The sequence below is a fragment of the Coffea arabica genome, chromosome 5e (assembly GCF_036785885.1).
Source record: "Coffea arabica cultivar ET-39 chromosome 5e, Coffea Arabica ET-39 HiFi, whole genome shotgun sequence".
Classification (NCBI taxonomy): Eukaryota; Viridiplantae; Streptophyta; class Magnoliopsida; order Gentianales; family Rubiaceae; genus Coffea; species Coffea arabica.
The window spans coordinates 7,858,598-7,884,330 of record NC_092318.1 but is presented as its reverse complement, the minus strand read 5'-3'; the positions used below and the strand labels follow the sequence as shown (position 1 = coordinate 7,884,330).

At 36.9% G+C, this 25,733-nt stretch overlaps 1 protein-coding gene across 1 annotated transcript; it reads right to left on the bottom strand.

The window, feature by feature from the left end:
• Positions 1-21,748: 21,748 nt before the first annotated feature.
• On the bottom strand, positions 21,749-23,848 carry LOC113688282 (dimethylnonatriene synthase-like). The gene is made up of 2 exons (XM_027206071.2): positions 22,844-23,848; positions 21,749-22,608 (listed from the first exon to the last, which is right to left on the bottom strand). The coding sequence occupies exons 1-2, from the start codon at positions 23,804-23,806 to the stop codon at positions 21,979-21,981; spliced, it is 1,593 nt and encodes a 530-aa protein (XP_027061872.2). The 5' UTR covers positions 23,807-23,848; the 3' UTR covers positions 21,749-21,978.
• Between the last annotated feature and the right edge of the window lie 1,885 nt (positions 23,849-25,733).

Here is a 25,733-nt window from a genome sequence, read left to right as displayed (position 1 = left end):
ATCCCTCGCGTGAAGGACATTAATTTGAAGAAATTCACAAATGATTCCTCCTATTGAGACGATAAATAAATTGAGACCAAAATTTGATTTTTAGAAAGTCATAGACTAATGCACCTCAATAATTTTGAAACAACCAATGGTCGGACAAGTCAACCAATCCATTTTGCCAATTCATTCAATAAATCATCAATTCATTTGACCAATTTACCTTTTTAGGGTCACCTGGTCGATTTTTGAATAAATCGTCATTTCATTTGACCAATTTACCCTTTTTAGGGTCATCCGGTCGATTTGGAATAAATCGTCAATTCATTTGACCAATTTACCCTTTTTAGGGTCATTTGGCCGATTTTTGAATAAATCACTAATTCAATTTCATTCATTTTGGCCAATTTACCCATTTTTTGGGCAATCGAGCCGATTTTGAATAAATCAAGTTTCGTTCAATCTATTTGATCAATTTACCCTTTTTAGGGTGATCTGATTAATTTTGGATAAATTAAATTTCATTCAATACATTTGACCTGTTTCCCTTTTTAGGGTAATCCGGTCGATTTTTAATAAATTGTCAATTTCATTTGACCAATTAGGGTTTCAATGTCGAAATTCAAAATGGAAAACCTAGTCGATTTTGAGAAAAACATCCATTGCATCCAGCCATTTGATCAGTTGGAGTTTTGACCCGTGCTTCACTGAGAAAAGTTGTCAAAACGAATTCCAATCTCTCCGATAGGAAGTTCGTCAAGGTCAAACCCGTGCGTTTTTGCAAGTTCTTGTGTCGATCAAAAGTGATCAATCCCTTCGGACGAGGTCCTCATTTTAACAAACGTCTCTTCTCATTCCAATGGGCCAAATTTTTTCAAATCATTTTTCACTCCATAAGCTGATTGGATCCATCAGGTATTGTATAGTGCCTGCTCTGGAGGATTGCATTTTCATGCTAGGCCTACCCTTGGCATAAAAAGGGTCCCCCATAGGGCATGCATACCGATTTTATAGTTTTGATTACTAACTCAGGGTATTTTTCTTTTGTTTTCCCCCTCCCCCTGTATTCGTAAAATACTCCAATAAAGGAAAAATATTTTTCTATATCTGATAACACTTTTGATCTAATAAAGTGTCAAAATTGCAAGTATTGTGTCATTCTTGGGCAGGTCCTACAATGAAAACATAAATGATCTATCTGAAAGCTCTACGCTAAGCCTCTGAGAGATTTTGTAATTATTTTTCAAAGGAAAATTCTGTTTATTTGATTTGTTAATACATTTTGTTCCAAAAGAAAATGAGATGAAAACTGTATATGTGGAGCTCTTTACAAGTTCCTCTCTTCTCATTGTATTATGATTGAACGACAAATTTTGTTTTAATCTTGTTAGTAATAAAGTTTTGGACAATTATTGTTTTGTGTATATTCATGTACATTTTATTCTTTAGCTCATTAAGAGATTTCATGATGAATTTTAAGAAATAAGACCGAATTGAGAGTTTTTTCAACCTGCAACCTGAAAATTCGCAAGTGTATGCTTTCAAAAATCCTTGTGTACACTAGATTGCTGATCCAAGCTACACAATAAGAGTGTTCAAAAATTAAAAGAGGTCACTCAGAAGGCCCATGAGATACCTTTCTCCTGCACTTAATCCCAAAATAAAGTCAGTCACGTTGATTGATAAATTGGGGCAACTTTTGCTTGAAAATGTTCGAGGTGTCTAATCCGATTCATTCACATCTAAGTGAAAGCAAAAATGAACATTATTCTTGTTTGTTTTGAAAATTTGGAATGATACTTTGAGCATTCGTTTCTCTACCTATACAGATTTTATCATTTGCTCTTCCATTTGAGCCTTAAAAGAATAATTTCGTTTCAAATAAGAGCCTTAATGATCACTACCCTACATTGGGAAGATTTTCAAAAAGGAATGGATTCTCAACGAGCCAATTCGTTTACTTGGTTAACATGAGGCGTAAGAATGATACATTGGCCATCGTTTCTACAACCTAAACACCATTTATCCCTTGCATCCTCATTTGAGCCAAAAATTGGTGGTTTTTTCGAGTGCACATATGATCGCACCCCACATTGGGGAAGGAGATTGGGGAATTTTGAAAAAGAAAAAAGGAAAAAGGAAAGGGAACCGCGAATTGGGGAAATTTGATTCTACCAGGGTTTCAATTTTTGAAAAGAAAAGAAAAGAAAAAAAGACAAGTTCTGTCCGGTGGATCGCCTATGTTTCACAAATATGGATGAACAAGGGTCTTCCTCAGTTAGTTAAGTCAGATACATGCCAGAAATTTCGCATTAATGAAAGTTTGCTTTCAGAGTTATTGTAAGGAACGGAATACAAGTCAGGCCATCTTCTTTTTCAATTAAACATTCTATCCCTAGTTATCCCTTTTGAGCCTTTAGAATAAATTATTTCGTTTGGCAACCCCTGAGAATCACAAACCCCACACTGGGGCAAGTTTGAGTTGGAAAAGAAAAATTTCAAGAAGTGAAAAAGTGAAAAGCAACAAAATCAAAAACAAAAGAAGAAAAGAGAACCTCAGTTCAAAAAATAAACTGGGGCAAATTTCAAAGAATGGCAAAAGGCCGAAAAGTCAAAAGGAAAAATGAAAGAGAAAAGCCTCAAGTGAGCATAAACTGGGGCAAATTTTGGTTTAGCCCTAAAATAGGGCTGGCGCAACAATGCGATCTCAGATTCTTCAAACCACTTTTGAAATCTGCCTTCAAGCCTTAACTTTCCTAAACACCCCACCTGACCCCATTACAAAAGCCGAAAGTCCTGACTTCTGTTCTTTGCAATGGCCCCGTCAAGGAAATTTCTGATGCCGAAAGTTTTAGCTGTATTTCTGAATTGCCTGAGTATGGGTTTGACGCTACTCACCATGTGAAAACCCGCCAAGTTGAGGGAAAGGGGGAAAGAGACAAAAGCAAAGCAAGAAGAGTAAATGCAAGAAAATGCAGAAAATTCGACGCTGAAATCCCTGGTGAATGATGAAAAGAATACGAACAAATTCTGAGATTTTTGAGTTCAAAATAGGGGTAATTTTGAGGAAAAATGCGATCTTCGGTGCAATGTCCTTGAAAATTATTTCTTTAACTATCGTCTTCAAGCCACATTACAAGCTAATAAAGTCCATCGTTGATTTATTCCTTCATGACAATCCAAAGTGACGATTATGCTCGTAAGAAATCCATCAATCATTTGTGATCATGGGAGTATAACCAGTTTTCACAGGTTTAGCTATCGCTTCTACCCATTTTGTTGCAAGCCTATAAAGCTTGTATGTTGACTAAGTTTTCTTAAGAAATAAGGGTGACAAATTCTTTGCTTTCACTAAGATATGGTATTGAAAGGATTACATACATTTTTGGGCGCAAAAAATAAGACAAATTCTGACCTCCCATTTCCTTAGCCATTTCAAAAATAAAGTCACTTGATTGGTCCTGAAAGATGAGCCAACCAGAAGTGGTGACCCGTTACCCTAAGCACCAATGCTAAAAGTAAGGAAGAAATCTTCTTGAATTTGGTGTTATTTCGAGGAATTCATCATGAAATTTCTGCATGAACTCAACATTCAAATTTCTTCACGTCGTATATATGATTACTTTCTAAATTTTGGAAAGTGCGATTTCACTTCGTTCAAATAAATGGAGAGGCATCCAAACCAATTTTTTCAATCAAATGGGCCCATACTGGGGCAAAATTTCTATTTGCAAGATTTCGCAAAACAAGCCCACACAGGGGCAAATATTTTTGTAGTCCAATTGAGGATTTCGTCTAAGAATCAAATAATGCATTTTTCAAATCAATCACGCTGCCCTTTTCATGCAAATTTGAGTGCATGTAAGCCCTCCCTGTGCAGGTATTTAAAGTTGAAATCGACGAAAAAGCATCTGGGGATGTGGAAGGACGATGCCGAAGAAAGAAAGGGCCCTACACTGGGGCAAATTATCTTTGAAAAAGATTCTTACGAAAAATCGGAAAAATTCAAAAGTCAAAAATCAAAAATCAAGTTCAAATTCTTGTTTCTTGGAAAATCAAATTTAATTTCTGGTTTTTTGACAAATCAAATTCAATTTCTTGACCCATTGGACGGCAGAACCGGGTTTTATCCCGCTGACCGTTTATACTTCATTGGGACCGGGTTTCATCCCGCCAATCTCGGCAGGACCGGGTTTTATCCCGCTGACCGTTCATACTTCATTGGGACCGGGTTTCATCCCGCCAATCTCGGCAGGACCGGGTTTTATCCCGCCAATCTCGGCAGGACCGGGTTTTATCCCGCTGACCGTTCATACTTCATTGGGACCGGGTTTCATCCCGCCAATCTCGGCAGGACCGGATTTTATCCCGCTGACCGTTCATACTTCATTGGGACCGGGTTTCATCCCGCCAATCTCGGCAGGACCGGATTTTATCCCGTTGACCGCTTCTATCACATTGGGACCGGGTTTCATCCCGCCAATCTCGGCAGGACCGGGTTTTATCCCGCTGACCGCTTACTTCGTTGGGATCGGGTTTCATCCCGCCAACCTCGGCAGGATCGGGTATTATCCCACTGGCCGATTATCATGGCAGGGTCGGGTTTAATCCCACTGACCAATTCATCATACTGGGGCAAATTATCTTTGGAAAATTTCTCAAAAAATCAAAAAAATCAAAAAAAAAAAAAATCAATTAGAAATCAAATCCAGTACATCACGGCAGGCTCGGGTTTGATCCCACTGTCCGATTGTCAAGACATTTCATTTTCATTGCTACTGGAGCTGGGTTTGTCACGCCAGTAAGCATTTTATTTACATTACTACTGGAGCTGGGTTTGTCCCGCCAGTAACCATTTCATTTTCATTGCTACTGGAGCTGGGTTTGTCCCGCCAGTAAGCATTTTATTTACATTACTACTGGTGCTGGGTTTGTCCCACCAGTAACCATTTCATTTTCATTTACATAGCCACTGGAGCGTGAGGTTAGTCCCGCCAGTGAGCATTTCATTTTCACAGCCACTGGAGCGTGAGGTTAGTCCCGCCAGTGAGCATTTCATTTACATCGCTACTGGAACGTGGGTCAGTCCCGCCAGTAAGCATTTTCATTTACATAGCCACTGGAGCGTGAGGTTAGTCCCGCCAGTGAGCATTTCATTTTCACAGCCACTGGAGCGTGAGGTGAGTCCCGCCAGTGAGCATTTCATTTTGTACCGCCACTAGCCGTTGGGTCAGTCCCACTAGTGCGCATTTCATTTTACCCTGCCGCTAAATATAGGTTAGTCCCACTAGTGTGCATTTTGTTTTCTTCGCCGCTAAACATGGGTCAGTCCCACTAGCGCTAGTTTCATTGCCGTTAAACATGGGTCTATCCCATTTACATTTCTGTCCGGGTCTATCCCATCTACATTTCTATCCGGATCTATCCCGTGGGTCTATCCCATCTACATTTCTATACGGGATAGGGGTCTATCCCGTGGGTCTATCCCATCTACATTTCTATCCGGGTCTATCCCGTGGGTCTATCCCATTTACATTTCTGTCCGGGTCTATCCCGTGGGTCTATCCCATCTACATTTCCATCCGGGTCTATCCCGTGGGTCTATCCCATTTACATTTCTTTCCGGGTCTATCCCGTGGGTCTATCCCATCTACATTTCTATCCGGGTCTATCCCGTGGGTCAGTCCCATGATTTTAAAAGCTTATTCGGGTCAGTCCCATGATTTAAAGCTTATTCGGGTCAGTCCCATGATTTTAAAGCTTATTCGGGTCAGTCCCATGATTAAAAGCTTATTCGGGTCAGTCCCATGATTTTAAAGCTTATTCGGGTCAGTCCCATGATTTAAAGCTTATTCGGGTCAGTCCCATGATTTTAAAGCTTATTCGGGTCAGTCCCATGATTTTAAATTCCTGTTCGGGTCAGTCCCGTTTAAATTCCTGTTCGGGTCAGTCCCGTTTTAAATTTCTTGTTCGGGTCAGTCCCGTTTTAAAATTGCTGTTCGGGTCAGTCCCGTTTAAATTCCTGTTCGGGTCAGTCCCGTTTTAAATTTCTTGTTCGGGTCAGTCCCGTTTTAAAATTTCTGTTCGGGTCAGTCCCGTTTTAAATTCATGTTCGGGTCAATCTCGTTCTAGAATTCTTGTTCGTTGGAATCATTTTGCAGCCGAATAATGCAGGTAAGTATTTGGTGTCTACTTCTTTGTCTCAAGTTTTTTTAAAACTCAGACAAAGAGGGGCAAACTGTAGACACCAAATTTTTGGTGTAATTTCATTTACTGTTTATTTTTAGTTTTTTTTATTTGTCGTGTTAGTTTTATTCGATTTTTAGTTTTTAGTTTCTAGTTTTATTTTTATTTTTAAGTTTTTAGCATAGAATTTCTTGAAAAAAAAAAAAAGAAAGAAAAATGAATGAAAATGGAAAAAAAGAAGAAAAGAGGAAAATCTTAGTTTTTTATTTTATTTATCTTTTGGTTGCTAATTTTGTACATTTTATTTAAGTTTAAGTTTGTTTGAATTATTATTGTTTTTATTGTTATTTATATTATTCTTAAAAAAAAAAAAAAAAAAGAAATACGTTACAGCAAGCTGTTTTTTTTTGCAGCTTGCAGAGAGAGGCTAGGAGTAACGGCTGAGGGATAGAGAGGAACCAAAAAGTGACGGGAAAATCTGATGGCTTTGAACATAAAAAACGCAGCTTTGAGAGAGAGGGAGATAGACTAAAAAATCTGGCCGAGAGAGAAGAGAGAAAACAGAGAGCAAAGGGAGCAAGAGAGGAACTACGGGAGGGGGTTTTTGAAAAATGAGGTGACGGCTGAGAGTAGGAATCAATAGAGTGATTAGGTTTTGAGGGAAAAACAGCCGAGAGAGCAAGGAAGGCCTTGGGGTGGACGGCTAAGAGAAACTGATAAAAGGGGAGAGAGTGAGAGGTAGGCAGTGGCAAAATCTTTGGCCGAAAGAAGAAGCTCTGCGGCTGGGAAGAGTTTGGGTTTGCAAGAAGGTGACCGATCCTTCTCATCGTTACTCCATTGACGTCCCTTTGAAGATCAGCCAGAAACCACTTCAGCAATCATCCCACGCTTCATTAAGGTAAGATACTCATCTCTTATGGTAGAAAGCTGTCTTCTTTATCGATTATTTGCTTCTGTCTTTGCTGCTGTGATTAGTTGATGGTTCTTTGCTGATAAAGTTGTGATGTTTGGAGCGTATGTGTTGAATCAGTAGGACTGTACGATTGTGTTTTGGTCGAACCAAAAATTGCAGAAAGTTTGCAGCTTTGCCTGTTTTGTGCTTAGAATTTTTAACTGCAAGTTCGCTCTTTTCTTTGCTGCATTTAGTCCGTTGGCTTTGTTCAAATCTGCAAGACAGTTTATGCTTGGGTGGCATTTGATGATAATGGGGGTGAATTTCTTGCATTTGGTCTTTGGATGATCAACTGGTAGAACTTGATTGCATGCAAATATGTTTAAGCTAAGATGTAAGAAATTAAGAGCTGCTGCATTTTCGTCATCGTTTTCTTCCTCGAAGCAATCTGCAAGGCCGAGCCTCCTCTTGTATGTTCAGACACTAAGCTCCAATGGGCTTGTGTTTGGATCAAAGTCATGATGCTTGGCTGATTTTGTATTGTTCGAAGTTGTGTTTTGAGGCTAAAATCTGTGTTTGAAAATCGAAAACTAGTATCTAGTTTGTTGCAGAAATCCCTTAGCAACTGCCAAGAGTTTTTGAAGCAGGGAAAGGTTGCTGTATCTGTTTTGTTGTTCTTTTCTCCGTGATCTTTCACCAAGTTGACCATCTCAATTTGATGGTTAATCTGGTGTGGAAAGGGGCAGTGTTTATTTTGGTTTGAGTTTACATGGCTGAGCCCTTAAAACCTTTGAATCATGTCCAAGGCTTTGCTGCAAAATGAACAACTAAATTGCTGAACCACCTTTGTATGTTTTCCAGAATTTTTGCATGATCTTTTCCTAAGCCTTCTGTTTGTTTTTAGTGGTGGTGATTATATGTTTTGCTTAGCCTAAAGTTACAGGTTTGGTTTTAAGAAATATACAATCCAAGTTGGGATTAAGAGCTAGGCATTTGTAAACATAGAGTTGCAGCAGATTTCATTCATTTTTCAGATTGCAGAAAGCCCATTTTTCTTCCTAAGTTGCACGCTTTGCATGGAAAATCTTCCAAAAATCTCATTGTTTTGGCTATGTCTAATTGGAAATGGATAAAAGTGCTGCATGAATCTTGTTTTGCCGAAAATTCCCTGAAGTTGCAAAGGCTCTCGAATGAAAGTAGCAACAGAGAATGATAGCTGGAAATTTGCAAAAGGCTTTCCACGTAGCTTGCATGAATTTGCATGAAATAATTTCCAGATTTTACACTTTGGCCCCCCAAGTCTCTCCTTGCTCCACTAGGACCCAATCAATTAAAGAATTTCATCAAATTGGTCCTTGATAATTTTGATTTGTGCAACTTCATTGCTTGTTTGCTTCAATTAACTACCATGTTTTGTTTCAATTGCGCTTAAGTCATGACTTTAGGGGCTTTATGACCAAGTGAGCTTGTGTTTGCCTACTTTCTTTAATTTTTCCAAATAAATTGGTACCTTGACCATTTCTTTTATTTTGGAGGATAAATAAGTGATTTCACTTCATTGGGGCCCAATTGCAAGGGAGGTAACCTCTATCCCCTTGATTTTTCATTTCTCCTATGTGCTCCTACGTGTTATGTGAATAGGCATGTCTACTTCGCTTTCCTTGCCTTTCCTTAATTCCTTGCATTCATTTCATTTACTTTTGCTTTTATTTAAAGTTATTCATTATGGGGTATGTGTACACCTCTTGGCTTGTAATAGATAGGGCTTGGGGAGCACTTGATGAAGACCTATTGAAGACATTGTGCCTAGCTAGCAAATGTAATAGGTTTATTAGCTTGATTGCTTGTTTTTGTTGCTATGTGTTAATTTGCTTTATTAGGTTCTTGCATTTAGTCGAGCATGCTAATTGTTATGTGCTATGTGCTTATAGGTGTTTGGCATGTCTAATCGCTTTCCATAGCCATGAATGAATGTGATGGATGAATGTACGTCACCACACTAGTCCAATGCTAGTTGTGGCTCATTATTTCATTAGGAATTCATAGAAAGGGCTAGTCCAACGCTAGACCCAATAGGCCATCCCCTTTTGTTAGTGCATATTTGCATGTCCACTACATGTCATGCATTTTTCTTAGTTTTATCATTTGGCATGCTCCTCGAGCCCCTTTTCCCCTCATTTTAGGATTTTTGCATCTCATGCTAGTTATAGGGTACATTTGCCTGAAGAGTCCCCTTAAATATGGGATATAGACGAGTGTGGCTTTTTCTAAGCCTTAGCACGCTTATATTCCCTCTATCAAAGGGAAAATTGAGTCACGACTTAGCTCTCCCGTACCCGACTTGATGCACTCCAATAGGATCATGCATCTCATCTTATCATTTCACTCTTTCATCTACATTTTTCACTACTTATGATTTTCTCACTTCACATGCTATGTTCACGCACTTCTCCTATCACTTATTTATTTTTCTACCTCACAAATTACACCCATTTGCACACTACCATCTATGCCATATTTTTATTCACTTGCACACGAGCACTTTTTCATTTGCACCCCAACACTTTTACATTCAAGGACATTTTCTTTGCACACTTCCACTCACACTATTGTTTTTATTACTTTTTCACACAAACTCACATTTTTCATGGCATGCATTCATTCACTCATTTTTCACATCATTTAGGTTTAGGTGTGACCTCTCCAAAAGGATCATTGTTGGGCTTCACAATTAATGTGATTGGCACCACTCAACCTTTGAAGAGAAATTTCCCCCATGTCCCCCTAGGTCTAGGTTTTTGCATTCATATAGACATATCCAACACGCGATACATACCTTGGGTAGAAAAATTAGGAAAAATTGGTTTAAGTCACGCAACTAGCCTTGGCTAGGTCGAAGGGGTGCCTTGGATTTTTATCCTTGCCTTCCCCTTCGTCAAATGTGACCCCCGATCCCTCTTTTGGTTACGTAGACCCAAAAGTTCTCTAAAAGGGTTTATTTACTTTTTTATTCAAAAACAAAAATCATTTTTGGGTGACTTGGTACACCCTAATCCTATACCAAGTGGCGACTCCATTTTTTATACGAAAAACCCTTTTTGAACTTTATATGGCCAAACCGTCGCATTATTAAGTCACATGGCCTTTATTTTCATTTTGCACACGTTCACACAACTCACCATTCAAAAAGTGGGGCGCGACAATAAGTAGCACAAATTTTAATATATATATTCCGCATTAATTAAACTTGTTTCTATAAAATATAAGATCATGACCTCTACAAATGAATCTTGTAAATATAAAAACACTCTAATTTTTATAGTATCTCATATTTATAATGCAATTTGTTCAATAAAATTACTTATTTAGTTCTAACTTATTATTTTATAGTGTGTGTATAAAAATAAAAATAAAAATAAAAATAAAAAATATATATATGCGAGGCGGATCGGGTACCCGCGGGTTTTTAATTATGTGACCCTAACCCGCTTCGCATCTTAGCGGGTACCCGACTCTCTTTTGATCCGATCAAATAATAAAAATCGGATATCCTAATTTTCAGATCGGATATGACGGGTTTTCGGGTTAGTGGATAATTTTGCCCACCCCTACATGACAGCATATCTACAATAATAAAACCAGAGCAAGTGATTTGGTGTAACAATTAATCATCACTTTTAAATTATCCTTCAAATAATTTCTCACCACTAGTCCACTTCAACTCAATTACTAATATCACAAAACCAATGAAATATATGTTTATTACTTAAACATAATCGCTTATAGATAATTGCTTGATTTAATTTTTTTTTGAATTTTATGATTTTTTGTATTAATTTTTTATTTACTACTACTATATATTCTTGTCAGCTAATGAATTTACATTCGTTAATTCACTAAAAGATTTTTTTTATCACTTGTACACACGTCGTCAAGTGTTGGGCCCATCACTAGTACATAATGGAGGGAAGTCAAAACTTTACTATTTAACAATAAACAAGCCTAATGTGCTGTACCTAACTTCATTATTGGATAAATTAAAATATTTAATAAGCCCACATGCTTATTTGGTCCTTAACATGTGCCATTACTTATTTTTCATGGTCTACAATTAAAACATTGAAGACCACTGAGCTTGGCTCAGTCGCCACCTGGAAGGGTCTTAAGTCCTTTCTTGGGCTGTAGATGGGGGTTCAAATCTCACTTGCAGTAAAAAAAATTCAAGAATTGTGGCAAAGTACTCCCTTAATCAAATAAGGTCTGTATGCCCGTTAGCCTCAAACACAGCCTCGTTAGGCTCCCTCTTCCCTCCCTTCTTTATACAATAGTTGTGTCTCCGGAAAAAAAAATAAAAACATTGGAGATAAGGGCTGAACAACGTACAATCAACAAATACCAGATGGAAGTGAATTCATTACAAATGCCAGGCTGCTTCTTGAGCAAGACAATATATTAATTCCACTCAACCGCTCTCTGACGACTATTCTTTCTCCCTGGACCTTGACATCGTTGATAATAAAGGTGAAGCCGTGCTGCATGGGCTGGAAATCATGCAGCCACGCCTGCATGAGCCAGATAGAACTACTTCACATCCATTTAATAATCATGGTCCAGCCATTATGCCAATTCAAAGGGGAAGGACACTACTGTCTCTTCACCAATTAATTCATCTGCCAAGAAAGAAAAAGGAAAGTGTGGCTTCATAACAAAAGGCGTAAAATTTCTGCAGGCCAAATTAATGAAGAAAGTAAAACGTAAGCCACGTGGTAGTTTTGATGAGCTGCCAGCAGCGGTCACAAACATCAAGTCTCATCCACATTAAGATCCGCAAGTTAATACGAGATGGGCCTTCACGCTTAAACTCCATATTGGATCAATCTACTGGGCCAGCATTTCCAGTTATGCATAGTACTATGGAAGCGGGTCCATCTAATTTAAACTATCATCCACAGGTTTCGTCTACTGAGCTTTGGGATTCCAGTGGGACACCTTACATTAGTGGGCTTTCTCAATTTTTTATTGACCCATTTGTCATGCTCGCAGATAGTAACCATTTGCACGGTTCATTTCGGTCAATTGAAGATACTTTTAATAATTTATCGTGAGAATTGTAATTTTGGTCTCTCATCTATCATTCATGCATGAAACCAGTTCCGAATCTATTTTGCAAAGCAAATGTAATCTCCAATCTATCCAATTTTGTACAAAAATGGGCAATTAACGGATTCCTTCCAATTTCTAACGGAATGATGCCACGTGCAGTCACTGTCAACACTTAAAAGCATTTTTTTTAACTCAAAAAATTCAGCACTTAAAACTGACTAATACTGGCTTAAAGGAAAACTGGGGGACTGATGCTGCAATTTCTGAGACGCAGTCTTCTTCTCCAATATTTGATGGAAGAGCAACTAAAACAAAAGGTTTGTACCTTCTGATAGGTTGTTGCCGCAGCTTAGGAAACTTAGCATCTAAAATTCCGTACTTGGAGAAATATCCGCATGTAAAGTAATTCAGCAAAGCTCCAATAACTCCACCGCTTATGAACTCAAAAGTTGACACGCCAACCCTTTATTGGGTTCCCCCGAAATCCACAACGGATCTTCTGTCCCAATTTGAAGAATAAATTTTTCAAAGTTTCCAAATTCAAATAGAGAATGATTTTCCCTTCTAAATTTGAGAACAATATGAACTATTTTTTGGTTTTCCCTTCTAAATAGAGAGAATGATTTTCCCTTCTAAATTTTAGAAAATGATTTTCCCTCACTCTAGGGTTTTGGTTCTGCCACTGAATGGATTATACTTCTAAGAAGTATGAGTATTTTAATAAAACTATTTTTTAAAGTCAAATAGCAATTTTCCCATCATACGTATAGTTGAATAATTCGGGCAGACTCTAATCGCACAAAAATATTCGTTTTCCAATTCAGAATATGGATGGGAGGCTAGGGAATTTTGAAAAAAAAAAGAATTCCCATTATATTGTTTGAAGAAAAAAGATAGAAAAATTACCCTCATGAAAAATTCATAGATTGAGAATTTGTTCATGCCTAGATTATTAAAAAAAAAATCTCTTTTTGATTATTAATGGAGATGATACGGTGAATGAGAGCTTAGACAAGGTACTTACCAGCAATTATTGAGTGAGTAGACTTCCTTCGTAATAAAAGCCTATAATCATTTGTCTTACCCTATTCTTCCCATTAATCAAAATTTGAAGGGAAAATCGCCAATTTAGTCCCTAAATTTTTTTTTTCTGTCGATTTAGTCCCTAAATAATATTTATAGCCAATTGGATCCCTAAACTTATATTTCGGTTCCAATCAAGTATCTTTGTGGCGGCACCACCGTATAATTTCCATTAGGTTCCTAATCGTGCAATACAAAAGGGGTATTTTAGGGAATTCCATTCTGACGCCTTTACCAATTAAAAAGTAACCGAAACAAGTTTACGAGAAATACACACCCAAAAACCCAAAATGAAAACAAAAAATTTCTTGGACAAAATCTAGGGCTTGAATCGATGATCTGCTAAATAAAATCGAAGCAAATTGTGTTGAATAAGGAATCGGAGGGCGTAAGAAAGTGAATGATGGAGGCAATGGGGGACAATAAGCATGAAAGGAGCTATGTTGAGGAGAGGAAGTCAAGCAAATCAAGTAAATTTAAGGACTGCAATGTTGTCTGTTTTGTTAAGTTAATAGCATAATCATGGTTGGTGGGGTTATCTTATGTTAAATAGCAGACATTTTACTGCAACTGATGGTGGATAATTTTCTCAGGTAATTTTTTTGTCGTTGTTTGTAGAAATCGGTTCATGTGGTCCCTATCCCTTAACTTTAATGTGTAATGTTCCTTTCATGTTGTGAAAATGGTAGACAATAGTACCCCAAATCATGTGCTTGTAAGCTAGCAGATTGTGGTGTAAATTAGTTTAATTTGTTTGAAGCTGAAACAGGTGCTGAGTCAGATGTGTTTACTCTATATGTCTACTATGGTGGGGCCTACTTTGAAAAACCAGAATCAAAATATTTGGGTGGTAGCATGGAGCTTTTTGAGGGTGTTTTGGCCGAAAAAATTAATATGGATGCTGTCAGAGGTTTTGGCTACTTACTTGGGTGTCATGCAGATGCTAGCTATAGGTATAGAATCCCAACTGAAAATGGTGGGTTGAGACTTAGGCAGATAGATGGTGAAGAGGATGTAATAGACATGGCTGCCATAGGTAACTAAACTGGAAAAGTTGAAGTTTATGTTGTATATGACTTTCATATTAGATCCATAGATCCTGGTTTAAAGAACTCCTCACCTGTTGAAAGTGAAACTAAGAAGGAAAATGAGGATTTATGGAATGTGGACATCACATTTGATGACTTCATTGGGAATCAAGAACTTCCAGTTCATGTTCCCGTCCAAGAATTGAACAATGGTAAACGGAGAGGTCCTGAAACTGAAGAAGAGGATGGTGCTGAGGCTAAAAATGAGGCAGAATCTGAGTCAGGTGATAATGGTGAAGGATTTCATGATAGTGACTATGATTTTAGTAAAGATGAAGATGACATAATATTTAATCATTGTACTGCTACCGTTGACAATGCAATTGATGGCCAGAATGTCATATATACCGCTGGTGTTGGAGGGAAAGCCGGTATACCAAATGCTGAAGAGAAGAAAGTACCAGTACAATCACATAGGCAAGAACAAGCAAAAGTAAGAGAAAGTCTTGCTGCTGACTTGCATTTTGATGTTTATGACGGGGACCAAATTCCTGTCCAAGAGGAATCAGATTCCATAAACACAGAGGAGTTACATAGTTTCCATGATTCCTCAGATGAAAACTCTTCAAGAAGTAAGCCGAAATATGTGAGGTTCAGGCCAGAAGTTGACATGCAGAATCCTAAATTGTTTGTTGGTTTACTGTTTGACACAAAGATGCTATTTAAGAGAGCTGTTGAATTATATTCTGTGCAGTGGGGTAAGGAGCATAGTTGGGAGAAGAATGACCAGAAAAGGATCAGGGCAAAATGCAAGAATAAAAAGCGCATCTGGTTTACTTATGCTACAAAAGAACTAGATTCTGATGCATTCGTAATTAGAATAATGGGACCACAACATCAGTGTGGTAGAACTTTCCATCACAAACATGCGAACTCTGGTTTTTTGGCTAGATATTACATGGAGTTTTTGCGCATGAATAGAAAAGTTACAGTTGGTGCATTTAAAGAGAAGGTGCATAAGGAGTTGAATGTAAATATCACAAAGGATCAAGTTTACAAGACCTTTGCAAAAGCCAAAATCCTGATTCAAGGAAAGTATCAGCAACAATACACAGGGATTTGGGACTACTGTGAGGAATTATTGAACTCAAATCCAGGTTCCACAGTGCATGCCGAGACAGAGGTTGATGAGGCTAGTGGAAAAGAAAGATTCCAGAGGTTGTATATTTGTTTTGCAGCCTTGAAAAAAGGCTTTAAGGAAGGTTGCCGCCCTATACTTGGTGTTGATGGCTGCCACCTAAGAGGACCACACCCGGGAGTACTCTTGACTGCTGTAGGCCTTGATGCTAATGATTGCATCTATCCTGTTGCCTATGCAATTGTGGAGACTGAAAACAAGATGTCTTGGAAATTGTTCATCGAGTTCTTAAAGTTTGATCTTAAAATCCATGACCAGAAAAGATGGACATTTATTAGTGACAGGCAGAAGGTGAACATTTATGTTTTCTAATAATACTACTGTTGCAAAAAAAGTGCATGTTTATACTAATTTGTGAATTTTTTTTTTTGTAATTTCAACATCAGGGATTGGGTTATGCAATTCAAGAAATTCTTCCGGGAGTGGAGCACAGACATTGCGTTAGACATCTACACAACAATTTTAAGAAGCACCATCCTGGTGAAACTATTAAGGGTATGTTTTGGGCATGTGCAAGGTCCTCATATGTTAATAAGTTTGAAGCTGAAGTGGAGGGATTGAGGCAGTATGATGAGAGTGCACACCAATGGCTGGTTGATAACACATCACCCAACCATTGGTCAAGGTCACATTTTAGGACCACTTGCAAGTGTGACATACTTCTTAATAATGTATGTGAGAGCTTTAATTCTGTGATATTAGAAGCAACAGAAAAGCCCATCCTTGGTATGTTAGAAAATATTAGGATATACCTAATGGAAAGACTGAGGACAAAAAGAGAGTGGATGAGAAAAAGAAATGATGTTATCTGCCCAAAAATTCAGAAAAAACTTGAAAAGATTAAGGAGGACTCTAGATCAAGTATTGCTAAGTGGTCTGATGAATCCAGATTTGAGGTGACACCTATTTAGGGGAGTACATTTGTTGTTGATTTAAAGGCAATGACTTGTACATGCAGAAAGTGGGAGTTGACTGGTTTACCTTGCTCTCATGCTGTTGGTTGCATTGCATTGACTGGAGCTGAACCAGAAAGTCTAGAGCACCAATGTTATTCTAGAGATGCTTATCTGAAAGCTTATGAGCCAGCTATTGGTCCAATTAATGGACCTAATAACTGGAAGAGATCTAAGAAGGTCCCTATGTATGCACCAAAGAAGTTGAAACTGCCTAGAAGGCCTAAAAAGGCGAGAAGGAGAGAATTGGATGAGCCAAGGCTTGATTCTAAAGGGTGTACAAAGCTCCAGGAAGGGTGTCACACTGATGACTTGCTCCAAGTGTCATCAGAAGGGTCACACTAAAAGAAAATGCCAGCTGAATGTTAAAGGAGATGACAACAGTGAAAGAATACCACCTTTGAACACTAACAAGTGTGGAAAATGTAAGGTGCTTGGTCACAATGCTAGAACCTGCCCAATGGTTGCCAAAGGAGAAGAAGATGCTGATCATGTTTCTGGTATGGTTCAAGATGATGCTGATCATGTTTCTGGTATGGTTCAAGAAGATGCTGATCATGTTTCTGGTATAGTTCAAGAAGATGCTGATCATATTTCTGATATGGCTCAAGAAGATGTTGATCATGTTTCTGGTAAGGTTCAAGTGTAATAAAGTTCATTCATTTCTTTCTTTTCTTGGATTAGTAATACTTTTTTTGTTGTTTATTTGGTTTGGTTATTTAATGAAGTGCAAGCTATTGAAATGGCTGAAGAAATTGATGTGCAACTCAGTGCACCGACTGAAAGCTCACAGAGGCCAAAGAAAATGACTATGTGTTGTTATTTTTGTCATATTCCAGGCCAGAGCAAACGAACTTGCACTTGCAGTCAAGCACAATATTGGCGAAAAAGGATGGCTGTTGTAAGTAGAAGAAAATGCAGAGTGAGTTTTTTAGTTACTATTGTTACTATTGTTGTGAGTAGAAGGATGGCTGTTTCAGTGTTACTATTGTTCTTGTGTTTCTCACTAGACATGCATTTACAGGCTCATAGGATACTTGATGAGCAAGATGACCAGTGAAGATGAATGGAATTGATGTCTGCTGAAGTAGTTGCAAGCTGGAGATGCTCTACTCTGTTTGCTGCTGAAGATATGTAGATGGAAAGTTGTCTTTTGTCCACTTTTGTATCAAAAGATGTCTTTTGTACTAGCTGTCTTTTGTCCACTTTTCTATCTACTCTGGTTTTGTGGTCCTTAATCAACAACCGAACCTAGTCCTTTTGGCTGGTAGGACCTGGATTACTTTTGGGAATTGTATAGTTGAAATTAGTTATATACTTTTGGGAAACTGTTTACTTTTGCTGGAAATTGATATATTAGATGCTGATTATATATTGCATCGTTCCAATTCAAGATGTTCGTATTAGCCGATGACTATATATTGCATTCATTTAAGCAATGGTCATCACTTCTGCAATTTTTTTAAGCTGATGACTATATATTGCATTCATTCAAGCAATGGTCATCACTTCTGCAATTCATTCAAGCTTATGACTATATATGACTCGACTGAGCAACAATTTTTTAATGGCTATAACTTCTGCAATTCTTTCACTTCAGTCAACATTGTCGACATAACATTGAACTTGTCACAGAAACTCACATGAGCAATCCAGATGCAAAACAAAGTAATAACAAATCCAGATGCAAAACAGAGTCAAACATAGATGAAAACTCAACTGCATTTCTTTCATTTTTAAAGTACAGATGAACCATACAATTCCATACATTGTTCAAAACTACTGCAACATCTTCAATTCCAGCAAACCTTGTTTCTTCCTTTCCTTGCCTCCAAGTACAACAACAAGTAAAATGCCAAAACAGACACAAATTATAAACAATATTTTCACTTTTGCCTTCAACTTGTTCACTTCAATCAATAATGCTGCGTTTTCCCTCTCAACACTTCTCAGTTCCCTTAAAAGTGCGCCCATTATATTTTTCATCTTTTGGGGTATGGGTGGATCATACCACAAAAAAAATCTACAAGCACCAAGTTTCTGCATTCACCACCATTTCATAGTTAAAATACAAGAAATATTTTAACAAATTCTAAACTTTATGCACATACAAAAAAATTACCCCATAATTTCTGCAACCATGAAACCTTCTTGATGGGTTTGCCTCTGTCCAAGCAGTCACAATTCGGCATTGTTCTAGGCAATGGCATCGCACGATTTTGTCTCCATTGTAGTATTTCTCATTTCCTTCATAAAACGAGTTTCCTGTTTCTGAACCATTTGCTCCGATGACGGTGTTAACAATTCGATCGCTAGCTGAGCTTGAGGATGCTTTGTCCCAATTCTTTCTCGAATGCATTGAATTGCAGTACTTTTTCTACGCGGGTCTGCAAAAATTGGCCAGCTCTCTTTTTTCAAAGAGAGGGAGGACCTGGATTTGGGGTTTTCATCGATTTACTTTTTAATTGGTAAAGGCGCCTGAATGGAATTCCCTAAAATACCCCTTGTATTGCACGATTAGGAACCTAATGGAAATTATACGGTGGCGCCGCCGCAAAGATCCGTGATTGGAACCGAAATATAAGTTTAGAGATCCAATTGACTATAAATAATATATAAGGACTAAATCGACAGAAAAAAAGTTTAGGGACTAAATTGATGATTTTTCCAAATTTGAATTAGCATGAAACTTATGTACTCTATGTGTGTAAACTCAGATAGAAAAAAACTGTTAGTGAAAATTTTAAGATGATTTAAAGAATTTTTAAGATGATTTTGGCGGAAGTTTAGAAATATAATTAAATTTCAGGAAGAAAACAAATTTGGTGGCATATTCGGTGTCAATTTCCTGGTCCGGTAATGGTTACCAGCCACAATTGTGCTCAGGTCGATTACCGCAACCACCATTTTGTTCTTTTGTGAAATAAAAAAAAAGGAAAATAGGCAATACGACGCTGCAATAGTTTGTTCTTTTCCACAACCACCATTATTTGTTCTTTTATGAAAGATTGAGAAAGAAAAGCCAACAAGAGAGAGAGAGAGAGAATACAGAAAAAAAAATAATGGATGAATAAATTAATAATGAACATAAAAAAGCTTAAAAAATAAAACTAATGCAAGGTCATTTTTGTTTTTTGGGTTGCTTGATAGCCTTTTTTTATTTGCTTTATTTGGGTAAATTATACTCACCTCTCTTCTAGGTTTAACAAAAGCCACATTCCTCAACTTCTTGATTTTGAAATAATAAGGAACTTCCTATTGCTCTATAATATCAATCACTACTACTATTGTTAACTAGATATAAAACAAAAAATCTAATAGGAGAATGGTGGATTCAAAAAGTAGTGAAATCCAATTTGAACCTAAAATCGCTAAATTTTGGAATCTGAACCTTAACCATTAGATTAAAACATTCTCGGCAAATAATAAAAATTAATTAGTCCTACCATTAATACATTATGGCAACCCCAAAATACCCTCAACATGCATCATTTATGTTTTCATTCACAAAATTGAAAAAGTTGACGGCAAGATTTTCTTTTCTTAAGTTCTTCAGCGGAATTTGCGCTTTCATTTTCAAATAAAATGCTAACCTTTGTGAAATGACAAATACTTAGTTCTACATTAAATTTGGGATTAGCTAAAATATGGCACTGATTTTTTACAAAATTCATGTATATATCAAAATGGAATTCCAGTGGGAACTAGTTTGATGTATTTATAGCAGTAAATAGTGCACGAATAAATTGAACCAACTAAACTTCTATGATTAAATATTACCAACTAAACTTACCAATCACATACAGATTAAAAAAACTCGTAAGTTTGAAGTTCTGCAAAACCCATATAATTGAAGCTCATGTCCTAAAATTCACGATAAAACAGGTCATTTCTTTTCTCTTTTTGAAAGTAATAAACAAGCTTTTGTTGATGTTTCAAGTCATGACTGTAAACAAAATTAGTCCCAATTGGAGCTGTAAACAAAATTAGTCCCAATTGGAGCTATAAACAAAAGTCGGTCAAACTCCTCAAAGCCCAAAAGCAATATGATATTTTGATATTGCCAAACAAAACATACGGTTCTTGCAGTGTTAGGTGGTCTCCAGATTGACTAGCAAATAGCAACAGTTGGTCAAGCTCCTCAGAGCCTCAAAAGCAAAATGATATTGACATAACAAACTGAACACGTGTTTCTTGGACAAATTTCTAGAAATATTGATGAATTCAAAAAATATCTCAATTATGGTTGTTTTAGGATTAAATTTCCCACTTAGGATCACTGCATTTTCGAAATGTGGCGATCATGAAATATTGTTTTTATTTCTTTTTTTTGTGGTTGTAGAAGGATGGAAATTTTTTTTTTTATCCATGTCTAAAGTGAATTTTTTTGCATTTGGATATAATGGTTGCCACATTAGAAGCAAATGCAGTGATTAATTTTTAAATTGAAAATTTTTTATAAGAGTCGAAATTTTTTAATCAACTAGTAATTTACCATGTAGTAGGATTAGGTTAAGTTTTAAAACACAGATTATGATACATAATTATATTTTTTTTTATCATAGTCATTGACTAATCATCGGTAAGCGGCTAGAAAAAATCGATTGATATTTGAATATCACCTATTAACGCGCCTCTTACTTTTATTGCACGAAGTAATAGAGCAGTCACACTTCCAATGTACTCTCAAGTGTGATAAATCTTAATGCAATTGTAGCCGCTCGAACCTCCTATGTAGTCCCGGCACTCCCACATGTATTTGTTCCTTTTTCTCATCAATTGAGGGGTCTATCACGATAGTTTTACTACATTTGGGATAGGATACCAGAAGGAGTCTCATGGGCAATAATATTTGCGTCCATATGAAGAATTGATGATAAACCTATCGAGAAATATTGAAAGTTGTAGATACGATCATCACTAAACTCATTATTACGTTGGAATGCTGTACCTGCCATTATGACAAAAAAAAAATGAACTAGTGATGGACCCACTCTTGGCGTGTGTACAAGTAATAAAAAAAATCGTCTAGTGAATTTAGTAGTAATAAATTAAAAAATTAATACAAAAAAAACATAAAATTCAAATAAAAAATTAAATCAAGCAATTAACTCTAAGTGATTATGTTTAAGTAATAAATATATATTTCATTGATTTTATGATGTTAGTAATTGAGTTGAAGTGGATTAGTGGTGAAAATTTATTTGAAGGATAATTTAAAAGTGATGATTAATTGTTACACCAAACCACTTGCTCTAGTTTTCTTATTGTAGAGATGCTGTCATGTGCTCATGGGTAGGATTTAAGGATACAACGAATGTAGTGAATCACGACTTCATAACTAAAACGATAAAAAGTGATAATCTAGCTTCATATAAATTGAAGCTACACATGACAACATATCTAATCAAAGTTGTACTATAACTCAGAGCCCAGACTTTTTCTCTTTACAAATCACCCCTTCTCCAGCATACAAATTCCTGACCAGCTTTTATTTAGTATGTACTAAACTACGCCAAACTGGGAATTCCAAGTTCATGTTCCTGGAATTCACAGTTTCTGATAGAGTTCCACGGGAAGCCTTGGAGTGAGGAGAACTTCAAGAGGTTTTAGCTTAGGCAAGGCAACTCCCAATCCTTCACCCATATCCACCGGCATCCCCATCGGTGTCGTAATATCAAATGCCTGCAGCATACGTGCAAGCGTCAACTGAACAACATTCATCCCATAATTGACCGCAGGGCACATTCTTCTTCCAGAGCTAAATGGAATATACTCGAAACTCTGCCCTTTTAAGCTGATATTTGCATGAGAATTCAGAAACCTCTCTGGTTTGAATTCCAATGGATCAGACCAAATTCGTGGGTCTCTGTGTAGTTTCCAGAGATTAACGATTAAACGGGCACCTTTTGGGACGAAAAAATTGCCTAGGTAACAGTCTTCAGTGGCTTCGCGAGGTCCCGATAATGGACCTGGTGGATACAAGCGGAATGTTTCCTTCACAATGGCTTGTAAAAAACTTAAGTTCTTGATGTCGGCCTCTTCAATCCATCTCTGTTTCCCCACTTGGACGTCCAACTCGTTCTGTGCAATCTTCAAGATATTTGGATGATTGAGTAGTAAAGATAGTACCCAAATTAGTGTCTCTGCTGTGCTCTCTGACCCTGTCAATATAAGAGTCTGAAACCAATTTCAGAGATAAGGGAATAGAAACGACAAAGCAATACATCAATTTTAACAGAAAAAAGTAGAGCCTTAATCATCTTAGAAAAATGTGTCCGTGGTGTTTGGTGAGTCAAAGTAAAAGTTTCCCAAAAAACGAATGGCAGCATAAATGGGAGTAAAAAGCTGTTGGTGTATTTATTTTAAGTGGTCTAAGGCAATTTAGCAAGAAACAGAGTTGTGATTTCAGTACTGCAGTTGTTGATTTGATGATGGCATCGCGCTTATGGCCAGAAATTTCTCCAACTTCTGGTATTGTTGATAGCATTACGTCCATGAAATCGTGAACGGCTTCACTTTCAGGATGTGATTGCTTTGCTTTCTGGATATGTTCTTGAAGCCATAGCCCTAAGACCTCATCAAGTTCTTTACCGGCCTTCTTCATGGATTTGATATGGCCTCCAATGTCCAACCATTCAATCCATGGAATCACATCCGAGAAAACAAAAACTCCGCTGAGGTAAAGCGCTTTCTTTATTGCTTCTTTCAAACGCCTATCTTCAGAATTATCGTTGCCTTGACTGCTTGTCGAAAATGGCCTTCCTACAAGCATCCTGAGGATGAGGTTGAAAGTCAATAGCTCAAACCATTCGTTTAAGACAACTTTCGTAGGAACATCAATATCAGGACGATCATTCTTTGAGCATAGGGAGTACAAATCCCTGATCCATTTGTTGAATTCCGAGGCTCTAACATGCTTGAGCTTCTCAAGACGCTGGTTAGTGAGGAGTTCCAGAGTGACCATTTTACGGACATCACGCCAATATGGTCCATAAGGTGCTAACGAAAAGATTGCATTGTTGTTACCCATGTACTTGGCTACTGCCATATTAGGCCGACTAGCAAATGTTTTGTCATTGGTCGTGAAGCAATCTTTCACCATCTCCCAACTGCTCACCACGATGGCCGGACGACTACCAAGCCGGAGTGAGAAAATAGGGCCGTGTTTATCTGCCATGGATCCCAGTATTCGGGCAAGAGGAAGTTGGCCACCTAGATGATGGAGATGGCCTATGAAGGGCAATGCTCCAGGTGGTTCTGGAGCTGTGTTTCTCATATTCTGTACGTCTTTCGCTCTTTTGTGTTTGAAAAGACTCTTGCTGGATAGAAGAGATAGCAGCAATAGTGCAACTAAGATGGTAGAAAGAATGTCCATGTTATTCACGGAGATGAATGGTTCTTTCTTTGAGCGATTTGAGTCATGAATGCTGCCTATGTATTTATAAGGCAGGAGATATATGGTCCACTTGACAAATAATGAATGGTTAAAAGAGATCTATGGATGTAGGTCCACTTGACAAATAATTGATTAGTTGGTTATAAATTTGAATTTTTTTTTTTTGGAAAAATCGTGAAGTGGACGTAATGGAAAATCACTTTACATGCAAAATTTTAGCCAGCAAAAATAGTGTTCGGCGTACTTGACCATGACTTAGATCTCTTTTATTTGATGAAGTAGACAACACTATGATCAATTTTAGAAGTTTAGTGGGTACATTGGAACAAGACTAATTTGAATTGTTAGTTTTCGCAAAAAGCTTTTTATATTAAAATTTTTTATATTTTTTATAAATATATTTTTTAATTATATTTTTACATTACATACGTCAAATCGTTACAATACATTTTTTATAAAAATTTTTAAAAATAGCAATTCAAACAGGATTGAAGGAAGATTCTAAACTAGTTTGATGACTTTGTGCCCTTTTCCCCCAATGAAAATTAATTACTTGGAAAAATCACCTTGGGTTTGAGAGTAAATAAGTTGTTTTCAAGATTTAAATTTTTGTTTAGTCATCCTAAACGCTATTCTCGTTTGGGCTGCCGAATGAGTGAAGAATAATGCTTGCCACGACCAAAGTCACGCAGCCACTGATGCTTACTTTTTGTCTCTTTTAGTAGCACAAATTAGCAGGATTTCCGACAAGGAATTATCTCCGTGGACCAGTCATTCCTTCTAGCGTTTCAAAGATTAAGGTTAAGTGATCGATGAGGGCTAAATCCATACTTCTCCGTACTAAACCCTTAGCTTTTAAGTTTTAAGGTTTTTCTAACGACGCCCAGTTAATATATTTAAAATTCATCTAATATATTATGTGTATATATATGTGTATATATATGCTATACTTATTATCTTTCCTTGTATTTATATTCTTTTTCTTATATTTATTTCTTTTCTTTAATTAATTTTATATTTTAAAAAATATGACACTTGAAATATATGTTAATGGATCACCTATTCTATAGGCCCTAAGTTTCAAGTTTATTTGATGCTATTTTTTATAGTTTTAAAAAAACATATATTTACATAGCAAAAACGAGGAAAAACAAATGTTTGCATTGTAATAGGGAGTGTTTTCAAACATTTTACAAGTGCAGGAGAATATTAATTAACAATTTAAAATTTAATCTAGCTATCAAAAATTTTCAATTACTAATAATGATGTAAATGGGAATGTCTACATATTTCAATTCCATAAAATCAAAATCTAAGCAAATTTCAAGGTGGAATATGCTTTCATATTATGTGTAAGTGTTAAAAAAAGTTTAACTAAATAAAGGTAGTAAATCATATATAATAGGAAGGAGGAACAAAATTAAAGCTAACTTATAGAGTTGGGAGGGATGGAGTTTGGTGGATTGGCCATTCCGTCTAATGAGTCCAAAGATTGGGTTGGTTAAATCCTTAACTAGATCTAAAATCTGGCGCAATAAAATTGACAATTAGAGAACTGCAATATTTCTTTGCATGATATAAATGATTTAATTCAATTATATATGGTAAGATGAAAGAGATTATAAGTTGAAAGTTCTAGATTTAAGACCTCCCACTTACAATAAATAAATAAACGGAGGGAGAGTTGAGTTAGGAGGTAAGGTAGGACGGATTGTAAAGAGAAGATCATGAATTCAAAATCTCATGTACATAGATGTTCTTCATGCATATAAAAAAGTAACATTTTTTTGTCATCGCCATCTTATCTATATTATCCTACTATGTTCTAACCTAAGGAAGAGAGGTCTAATTGGGCCTACGGGAGATCGATGGGGACTAAACCACCATTGAATTTAGAAAAATCACA